At 41.7% G+C, this 19855-nt stretch overlaps 1 protein-coding gene across 4 annotated transcripts in view; it reads left to right on the forward strand.

Moving 5' to 3' along the window:
• Nucleotides 1-3604: 3604 nt before the first annotated feature.
• The window catches only part of LOC112059023 (complement factor H-related protein 3-like), a 53273-nt gene continuing 37022 nt past the window's right edge, over nucleotides 3605-19855 (forward strand). The window contains exons 1-6 of one of the 4 annotated variants that reach the window (XM_065554419.1): nucleotides 3605-3817; nucleotides 11771-11947; nucleotides 15079-15267; nucleotides 16757-16939; nucleotides 17082-17294; nucleotides 19305-19478. In XM_065554419.1, coding sequence (XP_065410491.1) covers nucleotides 3655-3817; nucleotides 11771-11947; nucleotides 15079-15267; nucleotides 16757-16939; nucleotides 17082-17294; nucleotides 19305-19478 — 1099 coding nt within the window. In that variant the 5' untranslated portion in view covers nucleotides 3605-3654. The remainder of the gene's footprint in view (nucleotides 3818-11770; nucleotides 11948-15078; nucleotides 15268-16756; nucleotides 16940-17081; nucleotides 17295-19304; nucleotides 19479-19855) is intronic. The other 3 variants (XM_065554418.1, XM_065554420.1, XM_065554421.1) reach the window with 3 other exon arrangements.

Here is a 19855-nt window from a genome sequence, read left to right on the forward strand (position 1 = left end):
GCGCTGCCATGGCAAAGGGCCCTGCAGCGCTTTAATGTCCCTGCCCCATTCCCCGCCCCCCGCAGCCTCTGATGGGCGGGGGGGCAAAGGGAGCAGTTGCCCTGGGGCCGGCGATTTAAAAGGGCCTGGGGCGCAGCAGCAGCCTCTGGAACCCCGGGTCCTTTAAATCAACACGGGAGCCCTGGGTGGCGTGGGCCAGGCGACCTGAAAGGGCTGGTTGGGGGATGCTGACCCCCAGCCCCGCCCCGCCCCTTCTGCCCGAGGCCCCACCTAACTTACTTTCACATTTGGGCAGAGGAGTGGTGCGGGGTGCAGGAGGGGTGCGGGGTGTACAAGGGGGCTCAGGGCTGGGAGTTGGGGGCAGGGTGCAGGAGGGGTTCGGGCTCTGGGGTGGCAGCGGTGAGCACTGGGGCCAGGGCAGGCTCCCTGCATGCCTGCCCTGTCCCTGGCACCGTGCTGCTCCAGGAAGCGCTGCAGCCCCTGGGGGGGCATTTTCTGTTGCACTAAATGAAGAAATTCTTATTCAGTTGTTGCTCACAGAAGCCAATGGGATTATGCCAGAGTAAGGACTGAGTAAAATCTGAGGTAGGGCTTCAGAATCTGGGCGTCTAAGAAGAAAAAGTTAGAGAAGGACTTTGAGCCAAAGGATCTGTGTGTGGGAGGGATGGGAGTAGGGCCAGGGCACACTTGAATCTGCACTGAATTTTGCATGGAGCCACTTTGCTCTGGGGAGCCCTCCTTAAGGGGAAGGGGCTGGGGGAAGCCTTAGCTTCAGTGCTGCATGGAAGGTTCTGTTCCTCAGCACATCTCCCAGGATCTGCAGGTTCTGGGGGGTGCAAAACACATGCCCCAATGAACATTCTGGGGGAAAACTCCATGAACAGAATATCTCAGTTTTAATCTTCCCTCCCTCAACCTCTGCCTGTGGGTGATTCGTCAGGACGGGACAACTCTACCTGCTGGTGTTCCTCATAAGGCAAGGATTGCTATTTAACAACTAAACTGTTTAAACATTAGGTAACGCAATGTTCGCCTGAAATAAGATGCAGCCTGCCTGCCTGTCCAGTTCTGCCTTTTGAACCAACTTCCAAAAATAGAGGGTGACCTTCATTCTCTGCAGCCGCACCCCACACTCTTCTACAACAATGACAGCTGCTCCATATATTCCCCCATTGTGTAATATGTTTGGTTTATCTCAGCAGTAAGATTCTTGGGTGGAAGTTGGTTGGTCCTATCTTAGGTGGAAAAGTGGCTAACTCCACTCAAAACCCCAGGATAAGTTACCCAAGAGGTCTCCATGATGACAATTTTTCCCTCTCTAGCCTTCAAAACATGGTTTACCACATACAGTGCTGCTTCTTGCCAGAATTCAAAGTGTCTGTTTGGCCAATGAACTTCTGATCAATGTTTGATAAACACTTGTGCTTGCACAATGCTATCCTTCACAGCCAAAATGTATGTCTCAGGACTTGGCTTCACTAGAGTTTTTTACTGCCAATTTACTCCAGGACTTAATGCGAGTGTAAAGGGTGGTTTGGACACTTCCCAAATGTTTGTCTTTAACCAGAGGTATTGATGCCTAGACTGATGCCTACGTCAAATCATGTTAGTATTCTGGGACAAATGTTTGAGGAGAGTTCAGACTAGCTTTTACAGACTTTTACTAACTTTAGATAATTGGTAATCAATTAATTCAAGGTAAAACTCTATTATAGATATACCATCACTGTTCTGTCTCCTGCACCTGCCAGCCCAGCTATACCTCATTCTGCTACCTTTTGAAGAGGGGAAAGCGCCGGGGCCCATACAAGTGTATCCTGAAAACCCTGCCACCTTCAGAGAGAGAGGGACCCAGCAAATTGTTAATCAAAAACTGATGTATGTGCAAGAGATGGGGGTCTGTCATAAAGCAAGAGAGACAGGAAATATATTTTGGGATCCAGGAGATCCTAGGGAAGGTATGAGAGAAGAAGCGAGGGTGTTTGCAACATTGAGGGTAACCACCAAAAAGTTCCGACCAGCTTGTGTTTTTGGCTGTTTAGTAAAACAGAACATCTGTGGCTTCTGAACATTGGTTATAGGGCAGCTCCTATCTAAGCTTGAATCTCTTTATGGGCAATTTTTCAAAGTTCTCTAAAATCAACAGGCATAGGGAGTTTGCCTTGAAAATTGCTGTGACATTTCAGGTGTAGGACTAGAGCATATGGTGCAAATTTGGGGTAAATACATTCAAGGATTTCCAAGATACATTACCCCCCTCAGAAAAAGACTCTGCTTTCTAAAATGGCAGGTTCTTATATTGCTTTTATGTGCACTGGTTCAGAACAAATGATGGGGAGGGACCACACAAAACTCATATCCCTGAACTCCCCCAGTACTCAGCTTGTTTACTGCACTTGTCTCTGAAAATGCATTAATCAAAACATTAGCTATTTAGTTCAGTGCTCTGGAGTAAGTGGTTTTTGGCCTGACAGTACAATGCTCAGACTGGCACATAGATGTCTCTTTGCTCAACAGTGAATGGTTGGGCTAGTCCTGAGTGAGTGCCCACACCAAAAAATCCCCCTGTTGCCTTGTGGAAGAGGCATTGGTCGGAGTGACCTATGTGTTTGTCTCCTCTTGTACTATACCTGTTTATGTTGCTGTGCATCTCTGCTGCTCTTCTTCTTGTTTGCAGGTAAAATAAGTGGGAGTTTGTACAAGGCCAAATCTGGCACTGCCGGGATGAGTATCAAGGTTTCTTACCTTGCAGACTGAAATCTTTTAGAGATTCACATTGCTTTTTTGAAATGCATGTGCCAGATGAAATAGTCCGACACGATCGAATTGGCGCTGGGGGAAGAACTGATTTGTTTGGTTGGCTGGGAGTTCAGAAAAACTGGAAAAAAACATTTCAGTAAGGGCAAATGGAATCCAAGAATTTTGAAAAACTTCAGCAAATTGGAAACATTAACAAAAAGGGCATTTCAAGTCAAATGAAATGTTTTTAGCTTGGAGCAACTTCAGCAACCAAAGTCTTTCACTATGCCATATTTATTTGAAATGCTTGTGCCAAATGGAATAGTCAGGCATGTTGGAATATCAGTTTATTGATTGTATGTAGTGAATGGTTTATAAAGATGGTAGTTACATCAATTATTTTTCTAAATGGGAATTTTTGAAAATTCCACCAAACACTTCGTGTACATGTGGTTCTCAATCTTCCCAAAGCCAGGAAATCCCTCATTTAACATTTGAATAAGTCATGAACTCCCTTTCCAGCCTTTCAAAATGCCAGGTCTCTTCAGACCCACAGAAACTCTGCATGAACCCTTTGGTGAACAGATTGTAGTATTTAAACCCTGGTGGTAAAGAATTAATTGCTCATTTTGCATAATGAAGCTTTCTGAAGACCAAAAATGTATTTTAAGCAACCTGTGTTTATCTGATATTGATACATGTGTCTGAACACTGAGTAGTTGATACTTCTGCTGAGACAAACACAAGGCATCTTCCACATCATACTGTGAGGGGAGAAATTCCATGTAATCAAAAACGGGAATGAAAAAAAAACAAGTTGGACAGTATTCCCAGTGGAGTTTACATATGTTATCTCTGGTATCTTGATGTTGAAAGAGAGGTGATAGAGAGAGGTATTGAGTGGGAGTAGAAAGCATGATCAGTCTTCAAAAGCAGTTGCTGAGGACAGAATGTAGAGAAGCGCAGAGCTCAACATCAGCCATTGAAAGTACTGGATTTAATTGGTCAGCCCTCAGAATGACTTTGCTGAGCTGTATCATCATTCAGATACTCTGGGCTTTCTCTGCTAAGGGACAAGGTAAGATGCAAAAGGAACCAAATATTCAACAACACTTTAGCTTAACTCTTCCCTGGTGTGGGGTGATATTAAATACGTTCAATGCTGCACATAGTCAAGTGCTGTTACAGTGAATGTCAAATATGCAACTTCAGCTCACATCAGTTGATAGTGGAGACATCCCCAACCCCACTTTACAAGGACAAAACAATCGAATATTCAGTAAACAGGAGAAAGCCATTAACAACAGAATGAATGAAAATCGTTGAAGGTAGAAGGTGTGTTATTGAGTCTCATTTTTGGGTAGTTCTAGAGAATATTTCCACATGTCAGAGCTACTGCCTGTTAAAACAGAGCTGAGTGCATCCCCCAAAATATAGCAGCTTTCAGAGTGCAAAAGCTGAGTACATCTGTATGTGTTACTTCTGTTATCAGAACAGCTGATGAGATTCACTCATGTATTCATATATCTATTATTTATGCCATACTATGTGAATTGTAATTATATTCATTGTGTTCTGGTTTGTTTAGAAATTGTGTTTTGTGCCACTCCCAGATTCAGTGTTATATGGATGGAAAAACACTGTGGCATGTGGGCCTGATTTATAGATACCATGGAGACAGGAACCTTACATATGCTTATAGAGTGAGTGGGCATTTTGATTTCTGACACCAGACCTGCTTTGTCCATTCCTATGATGTCATATAGTAAAATATGTCTTGGAGTGATGACTTTCCAGGACACTGTGGGGTTTCTGAGTAGATAAGGGCTATTTATGTTTAGTGGTAGGAAAGGAGGATCCATCTGAAACCTAATTATTAAAGGGGACCTGCTCTGGGGATACATCAGGGTTGTGCAGTGAAGGAGTCTTGTTTGTAAGACTCTTGTTTTATTTGAATACTAAGGATTATGTTCAGCATTTCTGACCTCAGGGTTAATCCTGCCAGGGTCTACTCACAATTAAACCAGCTTATCTGTTTAGAGGAAGGGGTAGACCTTCCACCTGGAATTAGCAGGGAGGGTTCTGCCCCCAGAACCCATATATTGTGGGTGGTCTCCTGATCTTGATCACAAAGCCAGTAGATCAGGTCCCAACTACATTGGAAATCACATCTGCATTTATGACATGGCAAGACTGTTGCACTCTTCTGGGACAATGCCATCACCAGCCTAGGAGTGTGTGTGAGCGGGATATAAGGCACTTTTGGTGAAAGGGTTCCAGCTGTGGGATGAACTTCCAGAAGAGATTAGACAAATCATATCTGTCCAACTTTTGATCTCACTGCAAGAGACTCCTTTTTTTATAAAGCTTTTCCATCCTAATCAGAGTGACACTTATAACAACAACTACCTTCTCCCCACTTAAAAAATAAAATAAAATTACCCTAAGCAGATCCTCCCAGCAGCAAAGATAGGAGAAGAGCTATAGACTTCATCAAGTCCACAGGGATCTCCCTTTGACAATCTTATGCAGAAAGTGCTTCTATAATGCGATCCTTGGAGTTAGGGAAAAAAAAAGATGGATATAAATAATGTTAATTGAAGGGAATTTACAGCCTAAAGTCCTGTTTCCAGTTAAACTTGTTTGTCTGTTTCTGTTTAGTAATTGCGTGTGATCCTCCAGCAATGAATAATGGAAACTATCGCCTTCAAAAGAGTGTTCAGAAAAGAGGATATAATCAGAGTAGACTGTAATTGTAGATTTCACTTTGAGTCGGACAACAGGGAAAAGACAGCAGAATGCACAAAAAATGGCTGGTTACCTATTTCAAGATGTGCCACAAGAAGCCTGCTATAGCATTCTATCAGACAGGAGAAGTGTGTGCCTTATACTATCTGTTCGGATGCTTGTAGCATGTACCTCTCGGTGTTGTGAAATGTGTTGTTCCCCTCTTCAAAAGGTAGCAGAATGAGGTATAGCTGGGCTGGCAGGTGCAGGAGACAGAACAGTGATGGTATATCTATAATAGAGTTTTACCTTGAATTAATTGATTACCAATTATCCAATTGCTGTTATGCAATAATTTGTAAAGCTGTCACTTCCTGCCTGGTAGGAAAAGCTTATGAGGGTGAGAAATAAAATAACTCAGACCATCAGATTGTATATGTCCTGGACACGGGCTAGTCGCTAAATGTCCCAATTTGGCTGGATTATAGATGGCTCAAGTAGTGATGGCTGTTAATAGGATGCCCAACACTTTCCATTATAAGACCTAGTTTTCAGTTACTTATAACTTTGTCAAACTTTAATCATTGTGGCTGAAATTGACTCAGCTATGCTGAGTGTCTTCCTCAGTTTGAATTTTGTTTGGAAAGTTTCCGTTAAAATAGATATTTCAGCCATTTATAACAATGAAATGAGGAAGAAATATTTTTGTTTTGCGTGTGTTGACATATTCTTACAAGTGTTCTGTTAAGGAGCTCTAGCACCCATGTTCTCTGGAGTAGGAAATTGAAATCTGGCTGGGGTTTCCACCTGGTGTCAGGGATGTGACTTTTTCTGTACTCCCCAAATCTGGCCAAGTTATAAGCACAGGAAAATCTCAGTTTGCACAGTGGGGACTTGTTAGAGTTTGACAGAGAAATTCTCTCAAGATTCTGTCTGCACCACGCATGCTCCAGGGCTGCAGGTGTTGTGCAGGACTTTCCTGCTAATTGCTCCTCATGACTTTTAAGGGCCACTTTGGTGCCAGGAGCCAAAACTGAGAGCAGGGAGACTCTCTCTCCTGCACTCTCATGGTTCACATTACTGGTTCCCAGTCAGCCTGGAGGAGGAGGAGGGAGTAGCTTGACTGAACTTCAGTGGGGTGAGGAGCACAGGGAGCAGAGACAGGCTGTGGGGTGGGGATAAGGAGAAACAGGTGCAGGATGAGCATTATTACTGTTATTTATTGCGCCCAAAAGTACAATCAGCTCTTCACAGAAGATGAGGAAATACCTGGTACCTGTTCCAAGGAGTTTACAATCTAACTACTAGATATGACACAACCAGTGGGGGTGACAAACAGCAGGGACAGACTGAGTGAGGAAGGGCGAATATCACAGCAATATGATCACAGAGTTGCTCACGTCAGAAATGTACATTGTCATGACAAGTCACCTGCTAGAACTGGTATTTTTGTGTTTATATTAGGCAGACCAAGATAGTAACGTCTAGAGTTTTAGACAGAAACACAACAGAACATAAATGCTGCTTACTGTTATGGGTGCATCTTGGAGAAGGTGGCCAGTTATTCTTTGTGCATATAACTTTGGTGTGCAGATTTTCAGGACTATATTCATGAGCACACACACATGAAATTTCATCAGCTTCTTGGTAGGTTTTCCCATAGTTACATATAAATTTACCATCTTCCATATGCCTGACAGAACACTTTCCTAAAGACAAAAAGATTAAGATCATCTAGCAACTGGGCCTCTTTTCTAGCAATTGGGCATTTTTTTCTTTAAAGTATCCTCTGACTGCTCTTGAAGCAATTCCATTCCCAACTCATCAGCTGCTACCCAAGGGTGAAAACCTGGCCCCACAAAAGTCAATAGGAGTTTTGCCATTGACTTCCATGGCACCAGGATTTCATCCCAAGCCCCTAAGGCTTCATGCTAAGTCATTATTCACCCACTTATCACTGACTGACTCAGAGTCTGAAGATTTGCTACAGAGAAACACAAGTTGCTCCTTCCTGCCAAGATCCTAACCAAGAGCTAGGCATGCTGATTCCACAGCCCACCATGCCCCTTAGAGCCTGGGAGCAAAGAATGAGGCTGAAGACCAAAATTCTGACCCCCCTGAATATTTTTTAACCCTTTCTCACCCACCTGCATGAGTCATGAGTGTCAGGAAGGTGTGATTGCAATTATATTGTGATTGAAGTGTGAGCTTCTTGTAGCTTTGCACCTCCTATCAAGACACTCCCACTCTGTGCAAAAAGGATCCTCTACTTCAGACCCCCTCCTTAGAATTCACCTCTTCCATTGTCACTTTCTACATCATTTTAACCACCAATGTCTCTGAGCCTACTGTCCTGGTACCAGAACTGCTATCCTGTGCATTGTGATGGTCTGTGATTGACGGTAAGCTCTTTGGAGAAGAGACCTGGTCCTTGTTTGAGCTCTGTAAAGTACTGTGCATACTCACAACACTATTTCATTCGCACAGAATCCAATTATAATCCAATTTGACCCACTCCTCTCTTCTAAATTTCCATGAGCATTAGTTATTCCTGACAGCAACTTTATAATTAATCTAAGGGGGATTTTCAGATAGTTTTTCAAATGTAGAATAAAAACTTTTCAAACATCCAGGCCTCAAAAAATGAGTCTTTTTCTAAAAGCAAAAGTAAGAAAAACCACATGATATTTCTGCCATTTCTAGCTGAAAGACAGAATAGTTCATATGCTCAAAAATCTATACAGTGCCAGTTATTGTACAGCCCCATGCCTAATATAAGCAATTAGAATTTCCGTTTTGAAACTAAAAAGTTATGATTGTCTGTGTAACCATTAGCCAAGCCACCCTAAATGATTAAGCGCTCACTGGTTAAACTGTTAATCACTGATGGCACAAAGCTGTAAGTGCAAATCTCTTAGCATTTATCATTTTAACTACTACAGCATTGAACTGCATTCCAAACTGCTAAGAGTGTGGGGAGGCAGCGAGGTGGGGCGTTGAATTAGGGGAGTCTGGAGCAGACCAGGAAGAGGGAGAGAGGATGTGTGCTCATTGCAGCTCCCAGCTCCAGTGTGGAGATACATTTTGGTGGCTGGTGGACCTGGTAAAGTCTCATGGATGAAAGCAGGACCAGTCTTCCTGCAGACTTTTGGCACCCTCAAAAGAGGTGATTTGTGCCCTCAGTGATTAACAGTGGAAGAGCTAGTGTAGATTTGGCATGACCATATCCCAGGAGAAGGGTTGACTTGGGACTGGACTCAGACCTAGAATTAGGACATATACTGAGGTGGCTGGGGTCTGCAGCTGAGGTGCAAGGCTGCAGAAGGGGAGCAAGAACTGGCTTAGGTCTGGGATCAGGCTGTGATGAATGGTGGCGGAAACAGGGCTGGAGACTCACTGAAGGGCCGGAGAACAGGGCTGGCCAGACTGTAATATGTTTATAGGTGCTCCATGAAACACTCTGAGTACCAGACCGAGAAAACTTGGGTGTAGGTTACAGGTTTCTCCAACTGGAAATCAAAGCTTTCCACTTCACATAGTAAGGCTCTAGCTTTGTGAAAAGCTTTGTGCAACTAGCCTGAGAAAGCTGTTCTTTGACTAAAAAACGTTATGGACAGGGCTTTCTGCCTCCCCAGCCCTGCAATTAGTATCCATCCCAGAAGCAATCTTCCAGGTACCCAGCCTATATACATTGTTTGTGTGTGTGTTTCAAGATGTTGACAGAGAATACGTGACCTTGAAGGGTGAGGGTGTGCGGGAAGTGTGGGAGCAAGACTTCCTTTGCTTTAGATTATAACATTTTCAACACCGCACAACTCCTCTGGTGGTTTTTTGTGACCGGAGGTCACAACACTCTGGCTGAGAAACACTGGTCTAGTGGATAGGACACAGGCATGGGAATCAGGAGACCTGGGTTTTACTCCCGACTCTGCCACTGACTTGTGTGAACTTTGGAAGTCATTTCACCTTTCTGTGAGACTTTCTTTTCCACCCTTACAACTGAATATCCCCAAGCACTAAAGAGCCTCTACTCCTGTTCAGAAGATTTCTCAGCCTACCATACCCCTTCCCATAGGTCTCTACCCACACAGGTTATAATTGATCATTCTAAACCTACCAGACCTGAGCTCCTCTCTGCAGCTCTCTCACTCTCAGAGAGATACCAAGTCCAACCTCAACCCCATCCCTTTGCTTCAGGGATGGAAATGCTGGTTGAGGATCCAGCACTGGGGAGGAAGGAAAAGGAGAGAAAAAAACAACCCCTCTCCAAATCCCTCAACCTGCCTACGTAAGATCTGTCCCCAGGCCTGGCTCCTTTTAATGCTGCTGCTGCCAGATATGAGGAGGAGTCTTTTTAAAGAGACGCTCATGCCCCTGGATGACAATTTTGGCAGGGAGGTGTAGGTACCAGAATAGAGCAGTGTTGTCACACCCTTGCCTCCCCGCAGCCCACCCCAGTCCTTGTTCCTGCCAATGCTGCTGCTGCTTTTTGTAATTATTAGTATATATAGTACACAAAAACATTTAAGAAATTAAGTAAAATATATATTTACTTACTAAGGCATTTTGGTGTTGGATCCCAGCCCTCTTTAGCACAGTTGATTAGATTCCACCTGTCCTCGCTTTTAGATATGTAACCATCAAGACATCTGTAGTAAATTGACACACCTAACCATGATGGAAAGGCTCATTCTTTGTAGTATTCATAATAGTCAGTTAATGCTCCATCTTCTAGGTGTCGGTAGCCACAGGGTCTCACTTCAAAAAAAAGTGTAAAGCGTATAATATTACAAGGTACATGCAAGAAAAAATCAATTTGATAAGTTCTGAATACCCACTGGTCAGTTCTCCCCTCAGCTTTAGTACTTTATTATTTGAATGTACCTTCCTTTCTTCTGTAGGGTGGAGAAAAGGGACCACAGGAAGAAACCCAAGATACTTAAGGCAACAACAATCAGTAGAAAGAGTTCTGAAACCTTTCTGCTCTAGTGCTTTATATAAAATGTATGTCTTTATGATTTAAATACAATCAGACACTGGCAGTAAGTTCTTTTATTTATGATACTGACACCTTCTCAAACAATAGATTGTGACTCGTCAAAGTAAGAAGAAACAATTAAAGAAAGATCCAGACATAATCCTATGATCCCTCAGTCTTGTAAATTTCCCCATATGAATCCCAAACTTTGCCCCATACATGAGCACAATGCTCATCTGATGGCCAGGAAGAAAGGACCAATGTGACAAAGGTAGAGAGTTCTTTAACCATTAAATTACTCATGGAAACACTTTGGTAAAGGAGCCCATCCATCTTCAAGGCATTGTGTAATCCACCCTACAGAAGAAAGGACAGCATGTATCAATTTAGTTGGTAAACAAGGACCAGACCATCAAGTGGGATAAAAGAGGAGTCAATATTGGAGCCCACATTATATAATGCAGTGAGACCTCCATATTTATTGTTGTATGCTGCTTTCCACCCCAGCCCTGTTATACATATGAGGCCCAATTCATCTCCTGCTCATCTACTTTCGACTGTAACCCGACATTAACTCCACTGGTTATATTTGTAATCCACAATCCATTTTTTTCTCCTAAATTACAAGGATATTTGTGGAAGAATTGCAAAGGGGCTTTTACCCATTTCAGAGAATACTTTTGTGGATCTGAACAAAGATGTTCTTTGGAGCAGGACCATGCAGCATATTAATAAATTCTTCATTGTCTCAGTTTTCTGGCTCTTTCCATGCTCCTCCTCATAGTTGCCTGTCTCTAGACCTCCTCTTTATGCTATATATATTTTTGCTGTATAATGAGCAGTTCCAGATGTTGGTTTTAGTTTATAAAACTGTACATGGTGTGACACATTGTGACAGTTCAGATCAGCCAAGGCACAGCTGCAGACAGTCCCTTGAAGTGCACTCTTGGGGACTGGAGGCAGGATATTCTTGCATGTGGAGGGTACACAACTGTGGGGCTCGCTCCCTGTTATGATGAGTCAGTTCTGTGTTGCTGATCTTCAGTGCATGGTGCAAGGCTCATCAGTGCAGCCAAACCTTAGTCTAATGTAAAGCATCTCTGTCCTTGTCTTTTCTCCCTTTACTGTCAGGTTATTGCAGTGACTGAGAGTTGTGTGTGTTTGTGCAGTAATGTTCCCAGGCACCATGTTGATAGATGAATTATAAATTAGTAAAATGAATGAATTGTGAAAAGCCACCAGTAAGGTGTTCATTAGTAAGCCAAATGATCTTAGAACATTGCCCTGCATCAACCAACACCAATAATGTTTGTGCATCTATTGCAGCTCCAGCATGTGAAGAGCCACCTGCCATAGATTTTGGGGCGATTGTTAGTGATGACAAATCGGAGTATAGAGAAGGTGACAAAGTGCAGTACAAGTGCAATCCTGGATACAGCCTGATGGAAACTGAATGGATCACATGCACTGGGAAAACCTGGACACCTGCACCACAGTGTTTGGGTAAGGGGAACTGCTTCTTTGCTCTTTCCCACAGGTTGGTTCTTTAGTAGAGATGGACCCAAATCAAACCCATGAATTCAAGCACTCCTCAACTATGGGGGAGAGGGGAAGTGGTATCAGAATTCAGAGCAGATTCATGTTTCCGATGGACCACATTTGATCCTTGGATCCAACTATCTGGTTTATGGCTCAAGCCATATCTGGTCCCTAGGAGTTTCTATTAATGAGATCTCTGCAGATCACCAAATAGTTTCAAATATGAAATTTGAATTAGGTGGGTCTCTTTTATAATAAGACAACAGAACGTCTAAATTTATATTACAATTTATATTATGTCTGTTTAATTACAGAAGAGAGAGAATTTTCTCCATTTATCAAATTTCACAATTTTTGTTGTTAATAACCCCAAATGCGAGCAATGACACAGGACCTGAATACTGGAGGCATGGTATAAAAATATCCATAACAAAGAATACAGAGATGAAACACCATTGTATTATCATAAGAAAGAGAAGAGAGCTGCAGCATTAGGAGAAATTGGCAAATAATATTTATCAGGATCCTCATTTCAGTGATCTCATAGGAGTTGATGTGCCCCCTAAGGCTGTACCTTGGAGAGGGCTCCAGAGGGGTGCATCTCTCCATTTATCATAGCCTGCTTCACCGCTAAAAGTCCTCCCCTGAAAGCAGGGAAAAAGTCATTGAGTGAGGGGGATGTGCTAACTGGATATGCCTAGATAAACCTGGGGATGAGTACTATATACATACTATAGCTATGGTGTGTAAAGAAGTGAGATATTCAACATACCTGCAAAGGTCCAACCAAATATTGTAATAGGCATGGAAGCGATTAAATTCCAAAATTCTCTAAGAAAGTCCATTAATTCTATATTAGTTTTTGTTATTAGAGACAGGCTGTGGGTTGATTTTCTTTTAATGTAGTTTACTAAACAAATTAGCTGATACACTACTAAACTAGCAGGATAATTGGTATGTGGGGTTTGTGATATCACAGGGTATGTGATATTTTTACTTACACTATATAAGAGGGAGTCTTATTAAAAGCAAAGTATCCTAGAACTAGTTGGTATTGTACAGGGGCTTCTCATCTTTTTAGGGGATACCATAAGATTATACTGCTTATTAGGACCTCGGATAACTGCAGTCCTAGTTACTTGACTTAGACAAAGTCCTTTATAAACCAGACGGATGTTTATATGGGTTATTGCATAAATCTGCCCATAGTGCTTAGAGACCCATGTAAGCTATTTTGTCACGTGCATTTGACCACCCAAATGCAGTACATGGCCTAATATGGCTTTGATTGTCTCCTGATTATGTAGAAACTGTGTGCAGATGAGTGATTTGATTTAACACATGTACTCTGGCACGAGCCGATGTTTGTGTTCACTTATACTGAAGTGAGGTTTGAAAATGTAAGAGTCATTCTAATGAGAAATCATTTATTCTTAATGCAGCACTGGGGATTTTAGAGCTCAGCCTACTGCTGATTTTGACAACCCTTTGAATTTAGTTGATGAGATGAAATGCTTGTTTAGTTGCAAAGACCTAAATTCAGTGATGTGTGTGTCTTCTCCTATAACTGTTGCCATCTCTTGACACTATTAACACCTAAAACACCTATATTAGGTGTTTGTGATGTTATCATCTGTGAGGGGAAATTACTGAACCCTAAACTTTCTTTGGAGCTGGTAAGTATAGCAGGTAAGTATAGCAGGAATTAATTTTATTGATTTATTACTGTTCCTTTTACCCTGCCCTTTTCATGTCTAAGTCTGCATGTAAATTGTGTGCATGATGTAGGATTTTAGAATTTCTGTTTCTATTTGACAACTTTTTAGTGCCTCTTTTCATTTCAAATGATTGATGCACCTTTTAGTAGTGTAGGAAGGGGAGGGCTGAGGCCTTTCCATCAAGAAATATCAGCTACAGTATGGAGGAACAAATGGGCTTGCTTACAAAGTCTATACCAATCTTGTTCCCAGTGACTTCATCAGCAACAAGAGCAGGCCCTAGATGCACTTCTGCAATTCTTATTCACAAAAGTGCTTCAAATGTAAGTAGTCTCATTGGTCTCAGTGGGATCTCGTGCATGCGTCCAGTTTGCAGGAGCAGGCCCTAGCTTCCCATTTTCAGAAAGAATAGACTTTGGCCAATAAACATACATCATCAGTTTATCCTCTTTAGGGATTACTCTATTTTAAGGCTTATTTCCTTGACATTTGTAATAAATTAAGATGATGCTTTCTGTCTTATTGAGTGAATAATTAATTTTATATGGGATTTTGGGCTACTAGATTTGGACAAAGGTACATTCCCAGATATACATGGTATTTTGCAATTTTCTTTTGTATATGTGGATAAATATATTTATTCGTGAATGTTCCCTATCACTGAATATAGCATCAAACTAGTGACCCATGTGTTAGTTATGGTTGAGATAATACTTTCTGGTAAAATCCTATTTTCATGCAATCTATTCAGTATAGCTAACCCCAAGATTCCACAATTTATGAGACTGGTTTAAAAATAGTGAAATTCATTTAAAAAAATACTACAACACATTGGGGTGTTTTTATTTACCTTCTGCTTTTTGAGCCTTAAGGTACACTAGGATCATGTTTTCGAGCTTTTCTAAATAATTGAGATGACTAGAAACTTACTTTATTAAACAAAAGATGAGATTCCTCTGTATTCACTTGACTCCTGGAACTGGGGATTTAAAAATGCCCCAAATATCACTACAGATCTATCATGAGAGTTGGCAGCACTGCATTATATGTGTGTGTGTGTGTGTGTGTGTGTGTGTGTGTATATATATATATTAACATTTAGAAATACCTCTTTTTTCCTTGTCAGCAATGTGAATTTTATAGTTGTCGTTAGAAATACATTTTAATCTATATCTTGATGAAAATAATGGGTCTGATTCTCCACTGTCTTGCATCTTACAAAGCCCTTTACACCCTGCAGAGAGAGAGAGAGAGTACAAAGCAGAATGGCCATGTTTTGCGGTCACTAACTACAGAGCAGGTAAATGGCTGCACAAGATGCAGGACACTGAAGAATCAGGCTCTATCATTTTCATTGTTTTTCTGTTTTTTTTTTAGCACCATGTAGCCTCACAAAACAGCAACTGGAGATCAAAAATCTGCTTCTGTCCAATGGCCGAAGACATGCACAGTTGATTCAGAGTGACCACACACTGGAATTTATGTGCAGTGAAGGATATACCCTCACAACCCCTTCAGTCAGGAAGTGTGTTAATGGGCACATGGATTTGCCTTCATGCATCTCTGGTAAATCTGTACTGTATTTTGATAATTCATTTTTTCAGTTTTATTTGATTTCTTGTGTAGAGTCAAGTAAGTGCATGTAGTGTTCTGGACTGTGACACCTGCCCCTTCCATTAGAGATAATCACTCATGAGGGCTGTATCTCCCTCTATAGGCATCACTTACATGATGATATACTGTATTTTCCACAGGGCTCCTGCCTCATTCAGGGTGAATTCATTGCTGTTCAATGGGCCAGCACAAGGTAGGGCATAAATGGTGCATAGGCCTTGTGCTGCTCCTCTGTGCAGGGATGAATTTCTCCTTCAGTGAGCAGACTAGATGCTGAATGAGAAGTTTTTTTTACTGCATGAGTAGGGGTGCTCCAGACCACTGCAGAATGTGTAGTGAATGAAACAGAGCTCACATTGAACACTGGGCAAAAATGAGTATTAAACAGCTGCCTCAATCATTGTTCAACTTTCACTCTGAATGAGGCAGGGTTGCTCTAGAAAAAATACAGTATGATTATGCAGTTAAAGGCCAGTCATAATGTATACACACAGGGGGCAAAGTTAAGGTTGTATAGGTAGCCTTAACTTTGAAATTTCCTGACTTTTGGGATGCTTCACTTTGTAGCCCTAACAGTCTTTTAACTTAGTTTTGTTGTGTATATATAGAAAATATATACTGGTTTTGATGTCCGTGTGCTAAACTGCAGAGCCATTGGATAAGCATGTGCTTTTGACAGCATCCCCTGCCATTTGCCCACTTACCCATCTCCCTGGGATTGCTTCTAATAACTGAAAACACTGTGCAGCTTCACATTTAGTGGCACTTGTTTGGGATGGCCTGCATAGTGCCTTCCTCCTGCCTTTGGCATTAGTGAGTAATGCGGCCAATAAGGCAATGGGCTGCACATAGAAAGATGAGGATGAAAAGAAATATTGAATAGTCATCTCATTCAGTGAGCACCATCCAGCCTGTGCACTGAATGAGGCAGGTGTCTTGTGGGAAAAATTGCATGTGATCATGCGATTAAAAACTCCAACGTAATGCATATGCATATTTTGGATGCTTCACTTTGCAATCTTAATAATCTTTTAACATAGATTTTGATGGTGTTTTGTACGTAATACAAATATGTATAATCAAGAGTGTGAAAGAGAAAGGTACATATGAAATACAAGATATACAATTCAATACGTTGCATGTAAAAATTAGTGTCTGAATTAAGTGAATAAAACCCAAGAAATTCAGAGCCTTGTCCTCAGCTGGTGTAAACTGACATAGACCCATTGTGTTCAGGTGAAGTAACACTAATCTACACCAGCTGAGGATGGGACCCGTAGTATTTTGGTCATTGTGCCTACCTCAGCCACATGAGGTTTTTACAAGTGGTTTCCCTAACATGGGACAGGGAGCCATTTTCCACATGCAGTACCAAAGCCAAAAAATTACATCATAACCATTTTTGCATAAGATTATTATAATTGTCATTTTTTCCCTTTAGAAATAGGAAAAAACTGTAGCCGTCCACCTACTATTGAGAATGGAGACATAACTACTTTCTTGGAAAAAGGATACACATCTGGCTCCTTTGTAGAATTCAAATGCCAAAAATTGTATGCAATGGAAGGACAGAACAGATCTTTTTGTGACAATGGGAATTGGACAAAAGCACCACTTTGTTTAGGTAAAAAAAAAATACTGCTTTCTTAGGCTTTGAGGTTTATGTAGAGATTCACTGAATGAGACTCATCACTTGTGTAAACACATTACTTCAATGTGCTTACTTGGGGGGTTACCAAGACAACCGCACCTTTTTCTTGTTTTAGAGCCATGTGCTATCTCAGTGGAAGAAATGGAAAACCACGTGGTAGAGCTGAATGGGAGAACAAAAGAGAACATATTGCAATGGGTGTACCTAAAACGTGGTGATTTTCTTGAGCTTCGCTGCAAACCAGGATACGCACTTGCAACTAATTTATCTCAATCTACTTTTATGGTGCAGTGCAATGGAAATTCAGTTGTCTATCCGGAATGCAAAGGTAGGTGGAGACGGGCTCTAATGGGTATCTCAAATATCCTGCTTTCAGTAGAGGGCACTCTGCAATGATAGGAATAAGTGAACGTGAAAGAGCTGCTTCTTTGCTCTCATCACTACAGTGCAGTGGGGAAAGCCTTCCAGGCTGGACTTGTGTTAAGCTAATTACTTTTCAGGAGCTAATAGATACCATGAGGCAGATTCTCCCTGCTCCACTCTGGCCCCTCGAGTTAATTTAATAACCAAGTTGCATTTATTTGTCATACAACAATTGTAAAAATGTAAATGAGTTACTGTTAGTAACTAAGCATATCTAAGGCTATTTCAGATGTTACTGAATCTATTCACAGAGTATTTAATGGCAGTACTCAGAGGCCTTCTAAGGGTACATCTACACTACAGGGGGGAGTCGATTTAAGATACGCAAATTCAGCTACGTGAATAGCGTAGCTGAATTCGACGTATCGCAGCCGACTTACCCCGCTGTGAGGACGGCGGCAAAATCGACTTCTGCGGCTTCCTGTCGACGGTGCTTACTCCCACCTCCGCTGGTGGAGTAAGAGCGTTGATTCGGGGATCGATTGTCGCGTCCCGATGGGACGCGATAAATCGATCCCCGAGAGGTCGATTTCTACCCGCCAATTCAGGCGGGTAGTGTAGACCTAGCCTTAGAAACACAGTGTTTGGAGCAGCTTATCCCTCTTTTGATAACAGAACTGGGGTCTATAATGGGAAAACTGAGTTTGTGCCTGGAGCCTGGTTTGTCGCTATTGGGTATGAAAGTGCTGGGAGTGGGAGCAGTGTACAGATGGTATGCAGTGGTGGATTAGCCACTGGGCCAACAGGGCCCATACCCAGGGGCCCTGGCCAACTGAGGGGCCCTGGAAAAATGGATGCCTCTGTGCCCTGTCCCACTCCGCCCGCCCAGCGCTCCTGCCTGGGGGGTGGGGGAAGCCCCCGTGCCCCACCCCCGCTCCTTCGCAGGAGCACTGGGTGGGCAGAGCTGGGCAAGCCCTTGCACCCTGACCTTGCTCCCCGGCAGGAGCACCTGGTTGGATGGGGGTGACTGCAGGTGGAAGGGGTGGGGCCCACTTGCTCTGGCCCAGGGCCCCACAAAAGGGTAATCTGCCTCTGATGGTATAGTCAACTGCTGGGTGTAACAGTTTGTAACTACAGGATAACACAATGTCCTTTAAATTTCTAAGCTACCAGCCCTGAGACAGCATATTTACCAGAGCTGGATGAAAAATGGAGAAACAATTTTGTGAAAAGTGTTGACATCTGATGGTTTTACCATTTTGCAGGGTTTGAAACAGATCAAATTTCATTTTAATTTTTTCCCCACAAAATATATACATTTTAACTTCAGTATTTTTAATGTTATTTTTTCCCATCAATTCTCCCCGTTTTTTTTCATTTTTGCATCTTACTGCAAATAAATGAATAATGTCCAGGGTTTCATCTCACTTTTTCCTTTTTCCATTCTGGAAATTTTGAAAACTTCTCCAACTTTGATTTTTCTACTCTGTAAATATACAAAGATGAATAAAAAGAAAAAGTGGAGGAAAAAGCCCTTGACACCATTCAATCTATTGTATTTAGTAAAAAGGGGAAAACGGGAGTAGAAAGGAGAAAAAAACAAAATTTAAAATATCCAATTTTTATGAGAAACTGGAAAAATTCAAACCAAAAAACCAAAACCAAACAACCACATTTTTTTGGTGAAAGTATTTGGTTTAGAAAAAAGACCATTTCTCATTTAAAAGCAACAGTTTTGAATGAACATTTTTGAAGAGCTGTGGTGTGTGTATTGCTCAATTAAAAATCAGTATGTCCACATTCTATTTGGCAACTTCATAATTAGCATTACAGTAAAAGTAGGGAACATAGTATCTTCCCTCCTATACAATTTCCATACATTTTATTCAGAGATAAATCACAATAATTGCTGATGGATTGTACAGCCCACTGGCCTATTTTCATTTGTAAAATGTATTTGTTTCATTCTCATTAGAAATTGTATGTGATCCTCCAGGAGTGGTTAATGGTAGATTCAGACCTCAAAGGAACATGTATAGGGATGGTGATGTCCTTATAATTACGTGTAATCATGGATTTCACATTAATAATGAACAAGATACAGCTGAATGCACAAAGAATGGCTGGTTGCCTCCTCCAGGTTGTAGCAGTAAGTTGCATTTATGTCTTATCTTGCTTAACAAATGTCAAAATCTAACTCAGTATACTAAACATATCAGACGGAGAATGCACTTGCTATCCTAGTATTTTTTTTAAATGTCAATTGTGGGTACTTGGTCAGGCGTTTGGCCCTTTCCTTTGACAGTACATAGAACTGACAGGTACATTTGTATTATTTTGTCATTTACAAAATGGATTGGGTCTGTATTCAAGGCCATTTATTTTGTAAAATAACTTATTTTTCTTGTCTTTAAAATAAGGGATGTGACAAAAGCTATGGATGAAACTGGGGAGTGTATAAGCAAATGTAGATGTCTCCAACCACCATATATAGTAGGCTGCTGATTTGGTAAAATGCACTGGGAT

The sequence above is a fragment of the Chrysemys picta genome, chromosome 8, assembly GCF_011386835.1.
Source record: "Chrysemys picta bellii isolate R12L10 chromosome 8, ASM1138683v2, whole genome shotgun sequence".
In the NCBI taxonomy this organism is placed as follows: Eukaryota; Metazoa; Chordata; order Testudines; family Emydidae; genus Chrysemys; species Chrysemys picta.